The sequence below is a fragment of the Ostrinia furnacalis genome, unplaced genomic scaffold (assembly GCF_004193835.3).
Source record: "Ostrinia furnacalis isolate ACB-3 unplaced genomic scaffold, ASM419383v2 OfSCF1535, whole genome shotgun sequence".
NCBI classification, from domain to species: Eukaryota; Metazoa; Arthropoda; class Insecta; order Lepidoptera; family Crambidae; genus Ostrinia; species Ostrinia furnacalis.
The window spans coordinates 63,798-86,898 of NW_021131774.1; the positions used below are offsets into that span (position 1 = coordinate 63,798).

The following is a 23,101-nucleotide window of genomic DNA, read 5'->3' on the forward strand; positions in this document are numbered from 1 at the left end:
TGTTACATTTTTGTCCACAAATAGCACAGCAACCTAGTGCTGTATTTTTTAGACAGGACGTTAGTAAACGAAATTTTTCACTCCAAAAGTATCATAACCTTGCAGGAGCTCAATGTTTTTTTCGGGACATAAGTACCGAGAAAACTTCTTAGGGTGCTCTAAGAGGACAACCTCCGACGACGACGATTACGACACGTATTTTAGATAACATACGAATAACAGCAACATATCCCTGACTTGACGAATCCAATGGTGAAGGGGTCGGAGTGGCCGACTCGAGATCTGAGGAACGCGGGTTCGAATACCACCGCCGCTCGACTATTGTGGTGAGCCCACTCGTAACACAGGCTTATTTAGCTTAACACGAGGGGCTAATGGGAGAATTAGTAATTTGGGCAATACAAATTGCTAATAATCTTTAAAAAAATAATTAAATCCCAATATATTTCAGCAAGTGCCAATCCCTTGTCCCGAAGTGTAAACCGCTCGTATTATAAAATATTCAACGAACGAACGGCAATCGACGCTTATACGTATCGCTTCCTGAATTACACTCGACGCGCGGGAAACGGGCACAATAAAATGGAAACGTATGGATTTTATAACGGCATTTAATGAAATTAACGCTACAGGAGATGTGTTACGATTGACGGGAACGACCTTTGTTCTGAAAACCATTTTGAAACAAAAGAGTTTCGTTTAAATCTCTCCTTAGGCTGTGTTGTACCAACTTACTTTATTAACCGTAACTATAACAATTACCTATGTTTTTCAAATAAATGATTTGATATGATTTGCTGTTTTTGTATAGGTAGAGTTTGACAGATTCTTGACGTTTGTTAAAGTAAAGTTAAAGTAAGTTGGTGCAATTCAACCTTAGAATACAAATTAATTAACTTTCTAAAGGTTTTTTTTGATCGAAGTAATAGATCAGTGTTGTGAAAACCATATCTCTATCACAGCGCTATCTTCAGTTTCAGTTTAAGTTTTTTTTTTATTGTCGACTAGCGATTTTGGCGATTACGATATCGAATCGAAAGCGAATGTCACTTTATCCACTGTAGAAAGGGTTTAGACAATTACAGTATAAAAATAGCAATTGGGCTGATTTTCATTTGTACTTGGTGAGAAATAGGATAAATATTTTTGTGACAAATCAATACTTACAGTAAAGAAGCCGGGCTAAAAACTAGTATCTAATAGATACTTACGTAAGTACCAATTTTAATATGCAAAAGTACAGTCTACCACATCAAATAATCGCAATACAAAATCGCATCTATAACAACAACACAAGGACGTATTTAGCTTGAAATGCCATTTCTGTACATTGCCCCATATCTCGCACATTGTATCTCACGTCGATACGGAAAATGGAGAGAGAGCTACCATAAAACTATCGTAGAACATAATATACTATCAGTTATTATGCAATGAACGTATATTTTTATGTCCCGGGTAATATTGGGGAGCTTTCAAGCAGTTTTGGGTGGTAACTTACATAAGTGTTCTTAAAATCCTAAGGCTGAGTTGCACCACCTAACTTTAACGATAACCGGTGTTTTTTGTATGGAATTTGACAGATTTTTGACGTTTGTCAATGTTAAAATAAGATGGTGCAACTCAACCCTAGTACATAGACGATCCAAAAACGTCGGTCCCTGGTTCGAGTTCTGATAAGGAAGGGCATTTTGAATTCAATTTGACTGCCCAATTTGCCATACTTAATAAGTTCTCGAGATCCACGAACAGGAAGGCTTTATTTTAGGCAGAACTACTCAATGGACCGACGATCTGGTGAAGGTCGCGGGAAGCACCTGGATGCGGGCAGCGCAGGACCGGTAGTTGTGGAAGTCCTGGAGGAGGTTTTGTCCAGCAGTGGAATTTTTTTGGCTGAAAGTGAAACGACAAAACCGACTCCAAAAAACCTACACTAAAACGTAGAAAAATAATTACTAATTACCTACTTATTTATGTAGGTATACCATGATTGATACTTCTGGAGTCGGTGCCAAGATTATGAAACATGTAGTTTGCCTGCACCGACTCCAAAAGTATCAATCATGGTATACCTACATAAATAAGTAGGTAATTAGTAATTATTTTTCTACGTTTTAGTGTAGGTTTTTTGGAGTCGGTTTTATTTTTTTTTATAAAATTTTACTTATTTCTTGCTTTTTAGTTAACTAATTATTACCTTGATGTTACCACTGAAGGTAGGCAGTACACTGAGACCAAAAAAAATTGGTTCATAATCGGCGGAGATATTGCGTATAAAAAAGTTCATCCCCAATTTTCCACCCTTGGGGGTGAAATATTTTCTTCAAATTCGCATGAAACCACCCTTTTGATAATACCTATTCAACAAAAAAATAATCGTTCAAATTGGTTTATAATCGGCGGAGATATTGCGTATAAAAAAGTTCATCCCCAATTTTCCACCCTTGGGGGTTGTTTTTTTTATTATTAAATTTAAATGGGACCACCCTTGAGGTATTACCTATACGCCGAAAAAAGATTTGTTCAAATCGGTTCATAATTGGCGGAGTTATCGCGTAACAAACATAGAAAAAAAAAACAAAAAAACATACGGGTCGAATTGAGAACCTCCTCCTTTTTTGAAGTCGGTTGAAAAGACGACTCATTTTGTTTAATTTATTAACTGTAGTGTGTAAAAAAGTCGTTGCTAGCATTAAAATTAATGGACTTTGATCCTGAATCCTATATACTTATTTATTTATCAACTACCTGCCCCGGCGAACTTCGTACCGGCTATGTTCATCAGAAATAATGTAAGATTCTAATGGTGAAAGAATTTTTCAAATCGGTCCAGTAGTTTCGGAGCTTATTCAATACAGACAAACAAATCTTTCCTTTCTATAATATTTTGTAGACAAAAACATTCACAAAGAACCACCCAATATCGAAACGAAGCGAAAAATAATAATCATCGGAACTCCCTGAAACGCAAATGATTCGATCCCAACGATCGTGAAAAGCTGAAATGTTTAAAGATTACACCGAGCATTGGAAACACTTTTGGGTTCCGCACCATGGAACACTTGGGTTCCATAACAATAAGAGGATAGAGACCGACCCGGCGCCGGCAACATCAAAAAACAATTCGGCCAATCAGAGTCCGGAATACAGTTTCCCGTTAAGGACGCCGTATTTGATGCTAACGAGGGGGAAAATGGAAAGATATTAGAGGATTTTTTTTGTTAAAAAGCCAATTGAAGGAATTAATTAAGAAGTCCTTTTTATAAAAATGCCAACTGATTTTTCTAGCAACATGTCTTATAGAGTATTTTACTGAACAATGTTGTTTCATCATCATTTCAGCCACAGTACGTCCACTGCTGAACATAGGCCTCCCCCAATGACTTTCACATCGCCTGGTTGGGAACGGCCTTCATCCAGTGCCTTCCCCAGCTTTCGTTATGCGGTCGTCGGTCTACCTTTTGGGTGGACGTTCCATTAACAATGTTGTTTACAACGATAATTTCTATTGGTATTTTGTAAAACGATCATAATATTTATAACACCTATTTTACTGTACAAACAATTTATTGTCACAGTAACAGTTAACAGTGCAATAAAACTAATAAACATAACTGCCACTACAGCCATAAAATTGCAATAAAATCAAATTACAACATAATCCACAACAATAGAGACTACATCAATCCATCAATCAATAGCCCCACAAAATGTATTTAATTACATTCTATTGCTTATCTTCCCGATCTTAAACTAACAATAGTCGGATACGTCAAATGATTTCTTTTGGGGCGAATGCGATGGCATCAACGCGATAAGACGGGGTGAAATGAGCAAGGGGATAAATCATTAATAGAAAATAACAACGTATCAGTGGTGGGGATCTGAGGGCACTTACAGCTATGTCATTTTCCGTTTGAGTCATTTAACTGTATGCTTGGTTGGGCTTGCACTAGGTTTAAAAGAAATATAATTAAATGTAAGACAAAATTTATAAAGTTAAAAGAAATATCCTCTTTTTGTTGAAGTCGGTTATAAAGAGTTTAGGAGTCTGTCTTTTTAACCAACTACAAGTAAGTAAGTACAGTACGATTATTTACTTCCACAAAAAACTAAGCAAGTCACTCTTTCGTTGGTGTTACTTAGGATTTATTTTTTGACATCCAATAAATAAAAGGAATGGAAAACATTTATTTTCATTTAGTTCAAGTATTTTTCAACAGAAAATTCATAAGTAGTTGAAAATAGAGATCACTTCTGTATCATTCGTTTGTTCTTTATAGCCAAATTTATTAAAAACTAGCTGACCCGGCTAACTCTGTTCCGCCTTAAAGGCAATAAATAAGCCATCGCAATTTTTCCTTATTTGCTCACCTACCTACCCTGGACTACGACAAACATTTTAAAACCAAAATCAGCTCTAGCGGCCCAGCCGTTCTCGAGTTTTAATCAGACTAACGAACAGCAATTCATTTTTATTTATATAGATAGATTAAAGAAATTATACACACGATTGTATGTCATAGAGTCGTAAGTAAGTCATAATACATTGTTGAATACAATGGAAACAAGAATAAATCGTATACATACAGTCTTAATTCCTTTATTTCTCAACTAAAACATGCACAGTTGGGAATCACCCCATCGGAAACGCGATGATTGTGGCGATAAGGGTGAAGTGAGTCTTTCACCCCAACAGTGGCATTTGGGGATCACAATTTGTATTTAAAACAACTGCAACGGGGGTGATTAGAAATTATTAGCTTGGAACCCATTTGTAGTACTTACCTCTATTCTTAAGTCTATATTTAAAATCCTACCTACTCGTAGAAACGATGGCCGTTGGGGCAGAAAAGTTCTCGAGTGGCGACCACGGGCTGGAAGACGTAGCGTGGGCAGGCCTCCTACTAGATGGACCGACGATCTGGTAAAGGTCGCGGGAAGAGCCTGGATGCGGGCAGCGCAGGACCGTGCATTGTGGAAAACCTTAGAGGAGGCCTTTGTCCAGCAGTAGACGTCATTTGGCTGAAACGAACGAACGAACGAACCTACTCGTAAATTTCATCATCTCAGGATATTTAATCGTCACTGTAGGAGCACGGAAGAGGCAAATGCGCAAGTGCACGGAGAATATGGCATACATCTCTTACTTCATCCATGGGGAGAATGAAGATTGTCTGCAAACTCTGCCAAGAGCAAGCTCTATTTCGTCAGGAAGTAGTTAATAGACATGTTGACACCACAGTCAATTGACGTACTTTTTAAAACTGTCAAAACGAAACTCTCCCATAGATTTTGTATGGCACTACAAGCAAATGACGTCACTATTTTGTAAACCCAATTAAACTACTTTTTTCAATTACAATTCGAACAAAAATCGAAATTTACAGGTAATTTAAAATAAATTAAGTTTTTAAGACCAGAATGAAGAGTCTTTTTAAAACAGTTGTGGTTTCGAATTATGTCAAAATTATGTTATGTGAAAATGAGGGTATGGTGTCAAACTGTCTATTATAAGTCTAACGCGAAACTCAGCCAGGAAGGGTGTTTTTGGGACGTCAATCGTCAGCGGGACCTCAAATGTGCTTCAGATTTGTATGCTCTGCCACGTCATAAGGTCAATTTGTTGGTGTATGTGTGTGTGGCCTGACTGATTTTGGTTTCTGTCTCCTGACTTGTGTCCTCTCCAGGGTAGTGTAAGTATACGGGAATCTTCAATGATGTAGATTTATTAAAATATACTATAGACTTTAATTACTTTACAGTGCTTTGAATATACAATAAATACAAATTATAAGTGGTTCGCGTCTGATCGTGAATCGATGGAGTTGCCGAATGATGCTCGGGCGTTGACTGCGCTCCCAGCTCCGGCTTTCAGCTGCACCTCAGCGCCATCTCGGCTTAGATAGTTGAAACACACATCCATTGTGCGTTAATCAATGTTGATCGATGTGACAAGGTGTTGCGGTAGTTCGAGAGCCCGTGTAGATGGCGTCGGTGATGTGACTGATGTTAGTTCCAGAGGGCTCGTATAGATGGCTTTGATTTGCACAAACACAATTTTACCCCTCCCATTCCTCAGGCCCTGACAAAGTTAAGCGCTGCAACTAGTATGACTATAGAGTAATATTTTGATTTTGATGTTCTAGGCTGGCTTGCACCATCTTACTTTAACTTTGACAAACGCCAAAAGTCTGTCAAACTCCATACAAAATACACCGGTTATCGTCATAGTTACGGTCAAAGTTAGGTGGTGCAACTCAGCCATAATGTATGTCATCCTTCAACTATTTTGTATCCTTATTTTATATTACCCTAAGGGTTACAAATGCATTACAGTAATAACTAGTCCAGAAGAACAGTATAGCATTATTATGATAATTAAGAATTTAATATTAATACCGGGCTAAAACATAATGGGATTCGATTTTAGGGTGTTAATGTAATTAATATTGATAATCATCGTGCCATGTCATTAAGAACGCGTGGCAATAAAACCGAATGGTAATTTGTATTAGAAAATTAATTTTAAATGGGTCTAAGGGACCCCATAGAACAGTGAGGGTTATAGAGATTATAATGAAAGCTCATGGCATGAAATGTACGGGGATTAAATAGGTATTGGTTGATACTTGGTATGGCATATTTGGGACTAGCTTTTACCCGCGGCTTTACCCACGTGAAATTTAGTTTGTCACAAATCGTCATAAATTATAGCCTATATGTTATTCTGGGTTATAAACATTAATAAACAATAATACTGTAAAGTTTTATCAAAATCCGTTCAGTAGTTTTTGCGTGAAAGAGTAACAAACATCCAAACATACAAACTTTAGCATTTATAATATTAAGTAGGATTAGTAGGAAGTAGGATAAAATACGGAAATAACGCCCGTATACACAAACATTAATATGAGGTCTCACAGTGCTCGTGGACGTGGTCACACACGAATCAATCACAGAGCTCTATTCAACGTTGTGCGTTCGATTTGCTGCTTCACTTAAGCAAGCATCGTTTGTGAATACGGGCGTTAGTATGCTGTATATCATTCGTGCTAAGAAATGGTCATATTATATGGTCAAAGGCAAGTCATAGATGCAGAAGAATCTGTCGCATGAAAAGGTGGATTAAAAGCGTAGTTCAAGAATGGAGACTACATATCGGCCAACGTAGTGTAGAATGCCTCCCTGCTCAATGGACTGACGCCCTTAAAAAGAAAACTGGATGAAAAAGTAGGAGATTGCATTTTGTGGTGAGGCTTACATCTAGCAGTAGACTACTGAAGGCTGAAAATGATTACAAATAAAATCGGTTTTATTAGTGGTTTAGGCGTGAAAAGGAGACAGACGACAGACAGAGTTACTTTCGCATTTATAATATTAGTATAGATTGTAATTTACAATATACAATATAGGATAGTTTTTATCCCGGTTTTTTAAACAGGGACGCGCGCGATAAAGTTTTTCTGTGAATAAAATTCCACGCGGGCGACGCCGCGGGCAGAAAGCTAGTTATGTATAAGTCAAAAAGTCTGAATCTTTACTTTTAGTGCCTTAACAAGAAAAAGTCCTTAATCCTAACGACCGACAATCCACGTGTCATTAAACGTGACAATTTGCCACAATTAAACACTGATTGGGGATCCCATGTACTTCATCAAGACGCCCACCTTCCTGACCTCTCCAGCCTCCAAATCCTTCCCTAATTAACCCTCAAAAGTTCTCGTTACAAGGGGAAAGGAAGGTCACGATAAACTGGACAATAGAACCAGTGTAAGTTGAGCTCTGACTCCATTTGATTACACCCGGTTTTGGCCTAATTTTTTGGGGTGTCAAGAGGCAGGGAAGGTCAGGGTCTGATGGATGCAGAATCAATCAATCAGTTCACGTGTCGCCTCTGACTTCGGTGTGTAATTGGCTAACGAGAATATTTATTGGGTGTCCAACTGTCTGAAAACGTCTGTCTGTTTGTCTAATAAAATAGTAGTATGGAAGTATGGAAGCTGGAAACATTGAATTTTCGGATAGTTCCAAATTATTCTGTAACCTATTATTGGTACCGTTTGAAAGAGCTCGTGAAGCACTTTCAGGATCAGTAACCAGTTTTGTTAGCGACGTCAAGAATAGTCAGAATTAATGTTAGCAACATCATGTCAAATAATGCAAATTAAGTAATTAGTCTGTTTCGTAGTTAAGAAAATGAACATGAAATTTTCGCCAAAAAGGCAATACCGTAGCGAAAACCATCAGGCTCTCTCGCTTACTCACTCGGTAGGCCTCTTTCTTGCATTGTCTGATCTCTCACTTCCACAAAATAGCTTCTCTTTCACACTTTTCTGGAAAATCTAGAATGTTCAGGAAAAAATAGAGAAGAAACGAGACGGAAATATCGGACCTCTCGCTTCGAACATTCTAGAACGTGAGATAGCAATATGTTTTGTCCTTGTCTTGCACGGATGGTCCGTTGCGCGAGGCAATACCGTAAAGAGAGCCGTTTTAGGTTTTTTGTCAATAACTTCGCCAATTTTGGGAATTTTGTGAAGAAACTTTTTGTATAATGTAGATAATTTAATTACGCATCTGTAGAAAATAAGAAACCATTGTAAAACTACCTGCCAGTTGGAGAAAATTAGCAAAATCTGTGGATTTCCCGAAGACAGGGATAGCAATAGCGTGTGAAAGCGGGACGGAGATAGCCGCTCCCCATAAATACGGAATGAACCGCTCCAGCTGGCATGTATTGTTTTGTTCAGTTCAGAGAACAAGTGCTCCAAGCAACAAGTGATCTGAAGAAGCAAGAACTGAGAAAAGGAAGCGAATAATAAACGCGAGAAGTCTCAGCAAGTGAAATAGTGGTTTTATTCCTGCAAGTAGCACCTACTACGCCTGACATAGTAAGGGCAAGCTCTCAACGGCAGTCATCATCGTCCGGTCAGCGCTCTCGAACACACACAAACGCATACAGTCCACTGCAGTCCACCACATTTTCCTGGTCCTTCGAGCCGGATCACCACATTTTCCTGGTCCTTCGAGTAGCCGGATTACGGGAATAGCGAAGATGCCTGTCACCAGGTCGGAGAAGCTACGAGGTGCCGCCGCCGCGGCTAGCGCCGCCGCCGCAGGGAGAATTACGTCGCCGCCGGTTCATGGAGGAAGTACTCCGACGGAAACCACGGATACTTCATCAACGCTGACCCCGTATCCCGCCGGGGGCGCGTCCTCACCGCGCATCGCCAGGGACCACGCCGCGCCGGCTGTTAGCACCCGGGTTATGGGAGAGCCCGGCGTGCATTTGGGAAGAGGGGAACCAGCACCGCGCTCCTACACAGAGGAGATAACCGCCGACGTCACGAAGCCACACGAAGCACTAAGGGCCCGTATCGCGGAAGCAGAGAAGAGACGTGCCGCCGCCGCCGCTGCCGCCGCCGCCGCCGCAGCCGCCTCCACGCCCACCGCGGCCAATGTTGCCGCCGCCTCTGCCGCCGCCGCGACTCCCGCGACTACGGTGACCACCGTGCCGACTGTTGAAGGACAGTACGCGCCACCCACGCCGCAAGTGCATGAACAAACGCCGCGACTGTCACGAGTGAATCAGGACACGCGCTCCGTCCGCTCGTCAAGAAGAAGGGCAGAAATAGAGGCCAAATTAAGAGTGGCCCGCCAGGAACTGGAAGTTGCCAAAGCGGAATTGGAGTTGGCCCAATTGGATTCCGACATGGAAGAGGATCCAGAAGAAGTGCAGTACAGGCAAATGCAGGTCGAAAATTGGTTGGACCACTCGAACACCATCGCCGAGAGGGTCCCGCCGGAACTACAACCGATACCGCCGCCGCCGCCCGCCGCGCCGCTGCCGCCGCCGCCACAAGTTCTACCGCTGCCGCCGCCACCGCCGCCGCAAGTGTTGCCGCCGCCGCCGCCACAGCCGCTACCTACGGAAGGGAGAACAGACATTCAAGAGTTAGCCATGGCCATCACCAAGCTGTCACAGAGGGCAGAGGGTGGCCTCACGAGACAACTGGTCGACCTCCCAAGTTTCAATGGCGCATGTGAAGAATGGCTCGCGTTCAGAAGGTCATATGAAGACACCGCGCGCTCCTTCACGCCGGCACAAAATTTGGCGCGACTACGAAGGTGTCTCCAGGGGCACGCGAGGGAGGCAGTCAAGAGCCTCCTGTTCACCGCCGAGGATCCGGAAGAGCTGATGAAGAGCCTGGAGGTCCGGTTCGGCAGACCTGGAGCCATAGCCCTGGCGGAGTTAAAGAAGATGGAAAGGCTGCCAAGGGTCAACGAGTCATCAGGGGAGATCTGCATGTTTGCCAGCCGAGTCCGCAATGCCGTGGCCACCATCAGGGCACTCGGCAAAATGGAATATTTGTGTGCACCAGGGGCCGTGGAGTGTCTTATTGAGAAGATGCCGCCGACCATGAAATCTCGGTGGCTGATGTACCAACGCGAGCGCCGGGCAGAGGGAAAACCAGCGCTCGAACTCATGTATGACTTCATGGAAGTTGAAGCAGACATTAACAGTGATTACGCTCCCCCGGAAGTGTCCTGGGACCAGAAGAGAAATATGTTCAAGAGGCCGGTTCACCATGTCCAACAAACAGAAGGACGCCGTGAAGAACCGAAGACTGACGCGAAGAAGTGCCCAGAGTGCCGAGAAGATCACTGGCTGTACGAGTGCAAGAGGTACAGGGAATCCAGTGTAGACGAAAAATGGGAAATGGCGAAGAAGGCAAGAATGTGCTTCAAATGCCTGCGCTTCAAGCATGCTAGAAACACATGCCGGGCACAGCCGTGCAAGAAGTGCACGAGGTGGCATCACATCAGTCTTCACTCGGAGAAGTCCGCAGCAACGAAGACTCAAGAGAAGCACGTCGAAGAAGTTGTGTCGTCAGTGCATACCACAAGCTGCGGAAGGGCCTACTTGAAGATGACACCGGTAAACCTCTACGGGCCCAAAGGGACAGCAAAAGTGCTCGCGCTCCTGGACGAAGGGTCCACCGTCACGCTGCTGGACTCATCAGTGGCGAAGAAGATTGGGGCGCAAGGGAAGCCGGAAGCCATCACCATCGAGATGGTCGGGGGGAACGGAATGGCGAAGAGCAACTCCCAGAAGATCAACATGAAGATCAAAGGGGTCCATTGTAGAAATAAATTCAACATGGAAGCGAGAACTATCGACAACTTGAAGCTGACGAAGCAAGGTGTCGAAGAAGGAATGCTTCAAAACTGGAAACACCTGAAGAAAATTAAGAAGAAGCTGGTCTACGACAAAGAAGTACCTAGACTTCTGATTGGGCAAGACAATTGGGGGCTAATAGTCACACGGAGACTACGCAAAGGGAAGGCCTCCGAACCAGTTGCCTCTTTGACCAGCCTTGGATGGGTCCTGCATGGATCCAACACTGGAGGAAGTGATCCAGTGAAGTCAGTGCACCACAGCAGACTAGTAGAAGATGGAACGGAAGCCTTGGTTCACCAACACTTCGAGAAAGAGGACATCGGAGTGGAACCACGTCGGCCATGCAACGACGCCGACAAACGGGCTCGCAGTGTCCTGAAGAAGACCAGCAGAGGGCATCAGGCACATCAGCGTCTCATCAAGAGGAAGTTGGAAAAAGATCCAGCGTTGAAGACTTTGAAGAAAGATCGCTTCGAGATGAAGGATGAATACACCGGAGAGGAGAAGAATTCTCAAGTTGTTGCCACATTGAAGGTAACACCAGAAGTCACTCCGGACCCGAAGAGATTCTCCGATTGGACTCAACTGCTACCTCATCGGGAAGGCAAACTGGAGGACAACGCAGCGCTTCTGGCAAAGATGGCTAAAAGAGTACCTGCCAACTTTGATGCCAAGGAAGATAGCCGGTCGGGAGACAGAAGACCCTCAAGTCGGGGACATTGAGAAATGGCGGTGGGGTGATTGGAAGGGGGGGGGGTCTAAAATCTGAAAAAATCGATGACGTAATTTATGGACGGCCCCTTATCGTTTCCACCCTGTATAATTTAAGCGACCACAGCAAATTGTGAAGGTCGCGGGAGGTGCCTGGATGCGGGCGGCGCAGGACCGGTCTTTGTGGAAATCCTTGGGGGAGGCCTTTGTCCAGCAGTGGTCATTCGGCTGAAACGAAGACGAAGAAGCGAATGGTGAAGGAGTCGGACTGGACTCGAGATCAGAGGATTGCTAGACTATCGTGGTAAACCCACTAGTAATACAAGCATATTATTCTTACAACAAGGGGTTAACAATACTTTTTTAAAAACCTGTGTTCCAGTGGTTAGAGAGTATACTCGCGTCCGTATTCACAAACATTACTATGAGGTCTCACAGTGCGCGTGGACAGGGTACCTAACACACGAACCAATCACAGAGCTCTATTCAACGCTGTGCGTTCGATTTGCTGCTTCACTTAAGCAAGCATTGTTTGCATACGGTCGTCATTCGATGTGTAGGTTCTAGGTTCGATTCCAAGGGACTGACTATAATTACTAACCGACTTGGTATTACAGGGGTCTCACAACATTTTACGGTAGAATAACTGAGCTGCGATACTTGTTTTTTTGAGTTATGTTTTTGATGTTTGAAATGGGTTCTTATTTGACGGAGGTCTGAGGTAGAAATTTACAAAAAAACCTACTTTTTTTGAAGTCGGTAAAAATACCCATACTGTTCCAGTGCTTCAGTTATGTGTTATATCTGTACTTATAGATCGTTTCATTCACGAAGACGCGCCCCACCATTCTTCCGCTAATGTTTGAGTGTTATTAGTACACGCTAAATTATCCATACACACGCACACTACAATAATGACGCTCGGATTGCTCGGATCAAACTCCCCGCACCCCGCGCTTCCCTCGACCAAAAATTGGTGGGGCGCGTCTTCGTGGATGAAACGATCTTCAGGGTGTCCCAGAATGGGTGAATCAAACTGCTAGGGGAGGTAGCTCTACTAATGTACTATCCCTAAAAAATATTAAAAAATAAATAAAGCGCATAATAAGGACACATTTTTTTTAAAGTGAAAATCAATCAGCTTTGCCTAAGTATCTGGCTATAATTGCTGCGTTTGGAGTTTATTTGTACTTTTTTCTTACTAATATTAATTGTACATGATCGCTTCGTCTATTTGTAAACAAACTTTGGTAAAAAAAGACTAGATTTCTAAAAAAAAATATTATTATTTTTAAAAAATCCGAATTCAAATTTTATTTTTTATTTTTTAGGGATAGTAGGACATTAGTAGAGCTACCTCCCCTATCAGTTTGATTCACCTATTCTGGGACACCCTGTAAAGCTGTTAATACGTAAATACGTCAAAGTATAAATAATCGCCGATTCGAATCGACATTACCAAACGAGCGTTTGATTCTAGAATCCCGCATATCGATCAAAAGCGAATTTGGCCCAATTAAAATCACGTTCCGGCCGATATCCGTTAAAATATCCCGGGAAAACTAATTTGTATGCACAAAGCGGGGAATATCCGGGAATTATCAGCGGGAACGTTTTTTGACACTTTGTTCTCGGTGGGCATGTTAATTTGGACGTGGAAAAAATAATGTTTTGGATTTAGGTGGTTTTCTTTACAACTCAAGATTAGACTTTTCTTAGGCTGAGTTGCACCACCTAACTTTAACGGTAACTATAACGATAACCGGTTCTTTTTGTATGGACTTTGACAGATTTTTGACGTTTGTCGGTTTTTTTTTTTTTATGTGATAGGAGGCAAACGAGCAAACGGATCACCTGATGGTAAGTGATTACCGTCGCCCATAGACACCCGCAGACCCAGGGGCGTTACAGGTGCGTTGCCGGCCTTTAAGGTAAAGTTAAGTAAGATGGTGCAACCCAGCCTTATACTATTATCATCATCATCTTACAATCCGAGTTACTTAAATTGATTTTAGACGACAAAATAAGCTCTCATTGTCTTCATCATCATCATCATTTCAGCCACAGGACGCCCACTGTTGAACATAGGCCTCTCCCAATTATTTCCTGACTAACCGGCCTTCCTGGTACCTTTATGAGGTCGTCTGTTCACCTGTCTAAACTAAATAAAATGCCTAGATAAGATTTCATCCTGGACTATGGCTCATGACAACTCCTGTGTATCCAGGATCTACAGTTTCATCGTCATAATTTCAGACATAGGACGTCCACTGCTGAACATAGGCCTCCCCCAATGCTTTCCACGTTGATCGATTGGCAGCGGCCTGCGTCCAGCGCTTCCCTGCTACCTTTATTTTCTTTATTGACAGCTTGACCGCCAATAAAAACCCAACCAGCAAAGGCCAAGTTTGTCCCAAGGAGAAAGTTAAACTGTAATATGTATTAATAAGTCTAAAACCTTTTTCATCCCTTATTACTACAGTTTTATTTATGAAAGTACCTAATATGAAAAAAAGCCTAATTTAATATTTTTAAAACAGATAAATCCTGTTTTTTTCTTAACTACAACAATCCTGTACTTATTTGGTCATCAATATAAAACTCCTAACTTAGTTCTTCTGACTTGGAAGACGCCGCGCGCCGAGCGAAGTCGCGTGCACAAGTAATGTTTAAAATTAAGACGTATTATCCGCAGGACCCTCTTCACTTCTTTCTTGATTTTTAGGATACTTCGGGCAATGGTTATCAAATATTTTTTGCTATTTTAAAAAAATTACATACTTTTTGTACATAATAACCAGTGTGCTTACCATGAGTTTACGTTAGGTGTGCTCGCTAGCGACTGCGTAAAAAATGACATTTAAATGTATAACATATTGTGCAGCGCCCCCTAGCGGCTACTTTCAAGAAATAAAATCTTCATAAAGTTTTTTGACGTTCTCGCTAGCGAGCACACCGAACGTAAACTCATGGTAAGCACACAGAAGAAAAGTTCAGTTACGGGTAATGTTATAAAATTCATTACTTTTTGTGTAAACACACAAAATTGTGAAAATCCTTGGAGGAGGCCTTTGTCTAGTAGGGGACGTCATTTGACTGAAACGAACGAAAACAAATCACAAGGTTCTGGTCAGCACTGTCCCATTCATTGACCCGAAGAAGAAGCTACAGTAATACTGATACTTGTAAAAGCGCTTTAAGCCTATTTGCAAAAAAAAAAAACATTTTACAAGTTCAATAACCACTGAACCCTTAGTAATTCCAACCTCACACTTGGCCGGGATTTTTTCAAGTAAGCCCCGAGTAACCCCGGCGCGGGTGACAACTCTAATTTAAAGTTGTCCGGCCTATGCCACAGGTTAACGACAACCGCCAGTCCAACGCAACAACTAGAGCGGAAAATACACAACTTACAACCTAGAGCGGAAAAGATGTCGATCGTCATTAATTTTGTTCACGCCGTATCTCGTGAAAGTTAGTTCACGTTGTTTGAAAGTTGAATCAAATCGTTAAGTAATGTAGGTACTTCGTGTTCGTACATATTTTCAAGCTTAGCGTTCACAAATGGAGTCGGAGGCATCAAATACATATCACCAACAAAATAATTAGTCATTGATGCCTCCGACTACATTTGTGAACACTAAGTCTTGTTTTTATCTTTTTAGTTCATTTTTACGCAGTTGGGTTTTTTGTTTATCTAACTATAACTCAAAGGTGACTGACTGACTGACTGACATAGTGATCTATCAACGCACAGCCCAAACCACTGCACTGGACGGATCAGGCTGAAATTTGGCATGCAGTTAGATGTTATGACGTAAGCATCCACTAAGAAAGGATTTTATGAAACTCCACCCCTAAGGGCGTAAAACGGGATCCACGCGTACGAAGTCGCGGGCGGCCGCTAGTTCTATAATATTTTTTTTAACCGTATGTAGTAAAAAGTTTGTCACTTTTTACTGGAATAAAGTGATGGCTACAAATTAGCTGTGCTGGCTGTTCAACGTGTGCTACGTCACAAGACCCGCCTTTGAACGATTACAAGTTTCAAGTGTTATTTTTAATGAGTTTTCGCGGTCTCGAATTATTAATGCATAGGATTTTCGCGGACATAAGTAGGTATTGTCGAGTCAAAATTGAGTTCAGAATTAACTTGTCGCCCAAGTAACTTGTTTGGGGGATCTTTTAGTGGTATTATAGGTTAGGTCGCAGTAGGTTCAGGATTCGTATGTGGGAGTATATTTTTCCATTTAAATTCAAATCTATTGTCGGTTTCTTTCTCTCACTCGTGACTAAAAATCTGAGGTGGAATTGTGCAAAGCAATCGTAATCATTTGACAGTTCATAACATACGATAAAGTTAGTTTAACAAAGCGTTTGACAGAATAATCGTACGTTGTGAACTGTCAAATGATTACGATACGATGGCTTTACACAATTCCACCTCAGAACAATATTGATCAATGACAACAATAAAGATTAGGTCTTGTTATTATTATTAAAGTAGGTTAGTAATGTTAAATAGAGAATTCACAGTAACTTGAGGATCCAACTGTTAATTTTATAAATAATAACCCTCCTTTTGGCGTAGTCGGGTAAAATAAATTGACATAGAAATTTATTTAGAAAAATGCTGACCTTTACCGGAATACTTGGACGAATAAAACTAAGACCGGGCCGAGTGAATAACTGAATAGGCACTTACAGGGCAGATATGTACCATCCTAGACTGCATCTCACTTAACACCAGGTGTGATTGCTGTCAAATACCTGCCTTGTTATGTACAAAAAAAAAAGAAATCCTCGCTCATCATTGTGAGCTAATAGGAATTTGAAATATAGTTAAGTTCCTATATACCTTTGCTATATTTTCATGAATAAAGCTTACTACATCCTCTTCGTTTGGCCCAACGTCTCGGCACGTTTATTTCGTGTCGAACTTGATAAATAACATTGCCAGTTGATCAAACAAACTTCGACAATCTTTTTACCGTGTTTACATATTAAAAAGCGGCTTTGAAGACGTAAACCACGTTTTAAAATGTATGTTAATGTCTAAAATGGACAATGGCATATCAAGCTTTACACTGAGGTATCTATTAATATCCTTAATTGGGGAATCGAACCTGAGATTGTGAAGAAATGATAAAAAATCACTTTAAGCCAGGGTTCTAAAAAAGTGGCTGTAAAGGATGATCATCAATGATAATTATCGTGATAATAACAGATGGATAAGTCGGTTGATAATAACAAGAATATGCGTTCGTGAAAGTGAAATGTATTCGAACTTTTTGAACGTGTAGGTATTGTATTTCCACACTTGCGTCAGACTTGCGTCTAGTGGTGGGCGTTATTCAACATAGATAGTTATAAAAACCTATCTTTTCAGCTCCACAACGATCACTAGTTATCTAGCGTCAAAATATTTATCTATTTTTCACAACGCTTTATGCTACCAAAAACATAAAGCAACATTCGCTACGAATAACTCGACTTGAAAGAATGTGACATCAGAATTTCTTATGAAACGATGTGATAATGTATCTTATAATGTTGATAATTATCCGATAATTATCTGATGAAACGAAACTGAAACGAAATCAAAATAATTACCATACTAAAATTACTAGAAACGCAGTCTACCTACTTTGCTATCATAAAGACAGACATACACTTCATAATATCTGCCCTGTAAGTACCTATTCACTCTCGCCTTGAAAAGGTGCGGATTATAGAGTTGAGAGATAAATTAAATTTTTATTATAATATTTTAAACAAAGATCTCTCAATACCCATTCAAAATTACTTCAATCATACCCACATAACTTATTCACGAGCAATTAAATAAATATTTAAACTTCACAACTCGTCAAACCAAAATCTATTGAATTTTTGACAATACAAAATCTGCGAGCATACAGTACAAACGGCAGATGGCTCAAATTGTTTAAAAAATCATTGCTAAATTCAACTCTATTCAATTCTAATTAAAACTCACATTGCTTTAATCGTTTAAAGATTTTTTACCCTTCCAGGGTTGATAATGCACGAATAAAATACAGATTAAATAGGGTTGCCTATGTTTACTTAACTATTTTATTTTAAAATGGGGTCGGTAGTTAAGACTATTTGAATAAGATATCTCTATTTTAATGCTTTTACTGTCGGATTAGGTGGCGTCATTATGTTTTACAAAAATTCTAAAATATGTCGTAACAGTTAAACACAATAGTTGCTGTTAAAAGGACACTTATGGCGGTTCATAAATCATTACGTCCGTATTCACAAACGATGTTTGCTTAAGTGAAGCAGCAAATCGAACGCACAGCGTTAAATGGAGCTCTGTGATTGCTTCGCATTGTGAGACCTCATAGTATGTTTGTGAATACGGGAGTTATACATTGGCCCACACAAAGTTAGACAAGTATTTAGTAGCACCATGGTGTAGAATTTCAAAAGTTCTCAATAACTCACAATTAGAATACATATTTCGGAATGTTTCTCAACACGTGAAATGTTTGAGATACATCCTAATGTAATGTAATTCTAATTGTGAGTTATCGGAAATATCTGTTGCAGTCCCCTTACCTATAAGGGGACTGCAACAGATATTTCCGAAAATACAGATGAGCGACAGCGAACAGTCAATATTTTAAGAGAATAGTGATTTGAGATAAATATACTAGAATGCTTAAGAGTATCTTAGGAGGGTTTACCACAATAGTACAGCGCTCGACGGGGATCAAACTAGCGACCCTCGAATCAATGGTCTGGCACCGACATCGTTGGCTATTGTCGCTACGGAATATGCAGTCGCAACCGTATTTGCGGTATACGACCTACTTAGCTCGTAATTTGAGAAGAAAATAGTAAAAATAAGCCTCGTACGACGTCTTGAAAGTATGACATAACTTTTAACAAACACAAAAGTAGCAAAACACAAGCCCTTACTCGACAAACAACAACACATCTCTCAACTCGAGCGCATTTGCACGGAATAACTCAACAACTATAAAAACTGCAATACAACGAAACAAGATTTTATATCGGAACTTTCTAGAAATCTCCCTGAGAATGCCAGCCTTGTAGCTGAAGTTGGAGCAGCAAAAAAGAGAGTTTTAACATCAGTTTTATCAGGGCATGTGAGGAGTTGAAACATCAGCTCTGTCGGGTGCAAACTGGCCAACTTTGTGAGTGTGGGGCAAGGTAGGAAAAATGGCGGAGAAAATTTTTATTTACTTTTCTGTTTCCTCAACAATCCGGGCTATTGAAGTTGCTCTGGTTTTGGGAAGTTTTGATGCGACAGAACATCTTGATGACTATCAACTGATCACAGTACTGGCACTAGGGCATGTAATATCGGAAGGTTTTCAATTCCGATATTGGATTCCGATATTAGATCTCAATATCGGAATTCCGATATTAATATCGGAATTGAGTTCATGTGCTATAAAATTAATATTTGGTTATATTCGTAAGAATTCTGGATTGTTTACAATAAAGTAATGATTTTAATCAAAATCTTTAATTTGGTACAAAACAGCACTTCATAAAATTGAAGTATTTTAAAACCATTTTTACGTTATGGGTATCCAATGCATTTGGTTTTTATGTGACAAGAGGCAAACGAGCAGACGGATCACCTGATAATGAATGGTTACTGATAATGGGCCTATATGGACTAGCAAATAATTAGTGTTTTTGTAAAATCACAGGTATCAAACAAACTTTTACTCCTTCATTATATTACCCTGTTTTATGTTGGCGAAACGAATTTTAGAGTCAATCAAATCACGTGTTACAAAAATTGTAGAGAGTGGTAAAAACTTGAATATGCTTGTAATTTGTTTCTTTTTGATTATCGATGTACAACATCATCATGTCAGCCATAGGACGTCCACTGCTGAACACAGGCTCCGATGCTGATTTTCACAATGGCCGGTTGGTGGCGGCCTGCATCCAGCGCCTTCCTGCTACCTTTATGAGGTCGTCGGTCCACCTTGTGGTTATGAGTCCTACGCTGCGCTTTCTGGTACGTGGCCTCCACTTTAGAACCTTGCTGCCTCATCGTCCTTCTGTTTTGCGTACTAAAGCAAAACCTTTGGAAGACCTTATCACAAAGCTCGAAGACCTTAATCGAGTTTCCCAACAGGTAAGCCTTCGGATGAATATGGAAAAAACGAAGCTTATGTCGAATGTCCATGTTGCTTCTTACCCAGTTTCGGTTAGGAGCTCGATTCTCGAGATTGACAAGTAAGTATGTCTATCTTGGACAAACGATCAGCTAGGTAGTTAGATGCAATTTAGAGAAAGAGGTAAATCGTCGAATAAGAAGACGAAAGTCTTCAATTAGTGTGTGTTACCAGTGATGATAATAATATACGGCTCGAAAACGTGGCCTTTGAATATAGGGCACAACGTGCTATGGAGAGGGATAAGCTTGGTGTTTCTTTACGAGATCTAATAAGAAATGAGGAGCTCCGTAAACTAACTAAGGTCGCTGACGTAGCCCGATGGATTAGCAAGCTGAAGTGGCAATGGGCAGGGCACATAGTACGTAGAACTGACGGTCCATAGACCAGTAAAATTAATGTTTGAAAGGGAGTTGAGATGTCGTTCTTTGTTGACCAAGTACCTATGGCAAATCTAAAATTGATTTAGAACAAGTTAAATTGACCATAAATAGTAAAGATATTAAAATATTTGCAGTGGAACAAAAAGTGATGGTGAGAGACATGAGAAAATCATTGGTCTTTGCCAATCTTGTACTTTGGGCTTTGTGGCAGGTTGTGGCGAGTTTAAACGCTTTGTTTAAAATCACAATGAAAACTTTTATCTAATGAAGAATGTTCACTAATTTTGTTTTTTAGCTTTCTGTATTCTCTGATAAAAATAAAATATACACGTGAAATAATTATTTCGATACGTCAATTAGTTTCCAAGATATTGAATTTTAAAAGTGCGGGCGGCGGCCGGCCCGCCATTTTATGCGCGTGACGTCATATTACAGTGACTGGCTCATATTTGTATAGGTGGAATCTTGCAAGCTGAATTAAGACCCACTTCCAGGCAACCGATTAAGCTGAAATTTCGCAAACACATGTGATTTGGATGACCATGCAATATTATGATGACATGAAGCTGATCTGATGATGGAGCTGAAAGGTGGCCATAGGAACTCTATAATAAAACGACTTAAATCCATCGAGTTTGGGTTCGTTCGTTTTGTATTGACGAGTACTTTAATTCTATATAGTAATCAGGGTCTAATGATGTAGCTGGAAGGTAATTCGCAATAAAACGACATAATCGCATCAAGTTTGGGTTTGGTTCAATTTTAATTTCTGTGATGGGTCTGGGTGTTAATATGTATAATAAGTTTGTATTTACAAAAAAAATGTATTTAAGTATGTTTTTAGCCGTTTTCTAGTGAGCGGATACAGTGAATGTACGTCACGCGGGGTCACGTGACCGTCGGCGGCACTCAATATTTAAGCGAACTTTGAATGCCTATAAAATCATAACTACTGGGTATTTTTGAATGAAATAAAAACTAATGTATTTGTAAATGTAAAAGCCTAACTGTAACAAAGGTTTCAAGTGATTTTGCATACCTAGTAACATTCTCAATTCCGATATTACGATATTGGGTGGCTCAATATCGGAATTGAAATATCGGATCTCGCAGTCCGAGATTCCGATATTACGAGATTCCGAGATTCCGATATTCATGCCCTAACTGGCACGTGCCAGTTACGTGAAAATAGAGTATTACCTTTTTTCCTAATAGGGCTTTCACTTCCCCAAGAAAAATGGAATCTATAATGCGCTCGGAACTTAAACTTACACTAATCAAAATCTGGAAGGTTCTAAAAATGCATTTATAAGTAGGCTCCCATGCTGAAAATCTGTTTCCTAGGATGCTCTCAGAGCGGCCAGGATATGCTGATCAGGTGTCCCTTTTGGCACATTTCCTTTTTTTTACTGTTAAACGGATTGTGAAATAAGCAATCATTTTTTTCTTTTTTCTTTCGAAGTAGGCAGACATATCTGTCAAAATCGCTTCCAGTTTCCTCCTTGCACCACCGAGTAGTCCGGCAAACTTCCTCTAAAATCGAATTTGCACCGTTCGCCACTCCTTCGCACGCCGCTTATAAACCAACCTGCGCCTTAACTCACTTTGCTCTAAGGTCAATGGGGCTGTACGTACATTAATATACGTTGCTCTAGAATCACTAGAAGACAAGTCTTAAAGCATCTAGCTTTGAGTCCGATCTGTAAAAACATAACCCTCCTTCTGGCGCAGTCGAACCAGTAAAAAACAATAGGGAATTGTGACCACCAACTTTTTATGAGATGTCAAAACGCGATTGTCCCATAGATCTTACAAGCTTATACAACTCGCATAGATTTTGATGGAATTACACGCTGATGACGTGTTGTAAAATTTACGTAAAGTTTACGAAATTTTAAAAAGTTCCAAAGATCTAAAAATCTATATTTTACAGTTGGTTTCAAACTTACTGTGTTTTAAAGACCAGAGCGCTTAATGCTCTTTTAAACAAGTTGTGCTTTAGAATCATTGGTAAATGTGTCAAATGTACTTGGGTATTCGACAATGCGATCCCAAACAGCGCTCTGCAGAATGGCATCCATTTCACTCCTAAGCGCTTTAGTATCTCTGCAAACTAATGCTCAAGAAGTGGAATTCACTGTTAAATAACCCAAAATCTGTTTGAAATGTGTACTAAAGTATATGCTTTGAAATATCTAATGTAATTTACGTACAGTACCTACTTAAGTACCAACTTGAAATAAGTACCAATGCCTGACACGAATCGAAGTTACAAGTTCTCGTAATACTACATATCGAAGTCAACTTTATTTTCGTCATCAAAGCCCCAGAGACCAAAGAATTCCAAGTAGGAAAATATCAGAAACATTACCCGAGAAGTTACTACAGAATTAGTTGCAAAGAATCGGGGGCAAAATGAGCTAAAGATCTCGGTCGAGTTTGAAAATGACAGTTTGATTGTCTCCAGAACCTCCCTCAGGACATCGATGAATTCGCCATGAAAGGAGAAGTGGGTCAGGTAGGGCGACCATGAGATGCAGGACAAATCGGGACTTTATTACAATAACAACAGACTAAATATGGAGCCCGATCGCGTGGTAGTTCACCTCTGCGCTGGACTGACCAAGTGA

At 40.5% G+C, this 23,101-nt stretch overlaps 1 protein-coding gene across 1 annotated transcript; it reads left to right on the forward strand.

The window, feature by feature from the left end:
* The first annotated feature begins 8,152 nt into the window (after positions 1 to 8,152).
* LOC114353036 (uncharacterized) lies at positions 8,153 to 11,908 on the forward strand. The gene is made up of 2 exons (XM_028304842.1): positions 8,153 to 8,983; positions 9,015 to 11,908. The coding sequence occupies exon 2, from the start codon at positions 9,059 to 9,061 to the stop codon at positions 11,906 to 11,908; it is 2,850 nt and encodes a 949-aa protein (XP_028160643.1). The 5' UTR covers positions 8,153 to 8,983; positions 9,015 to 9,058.
* Positions 11,909 to 23,101: the final 11,193 nt, after the last annotated feature.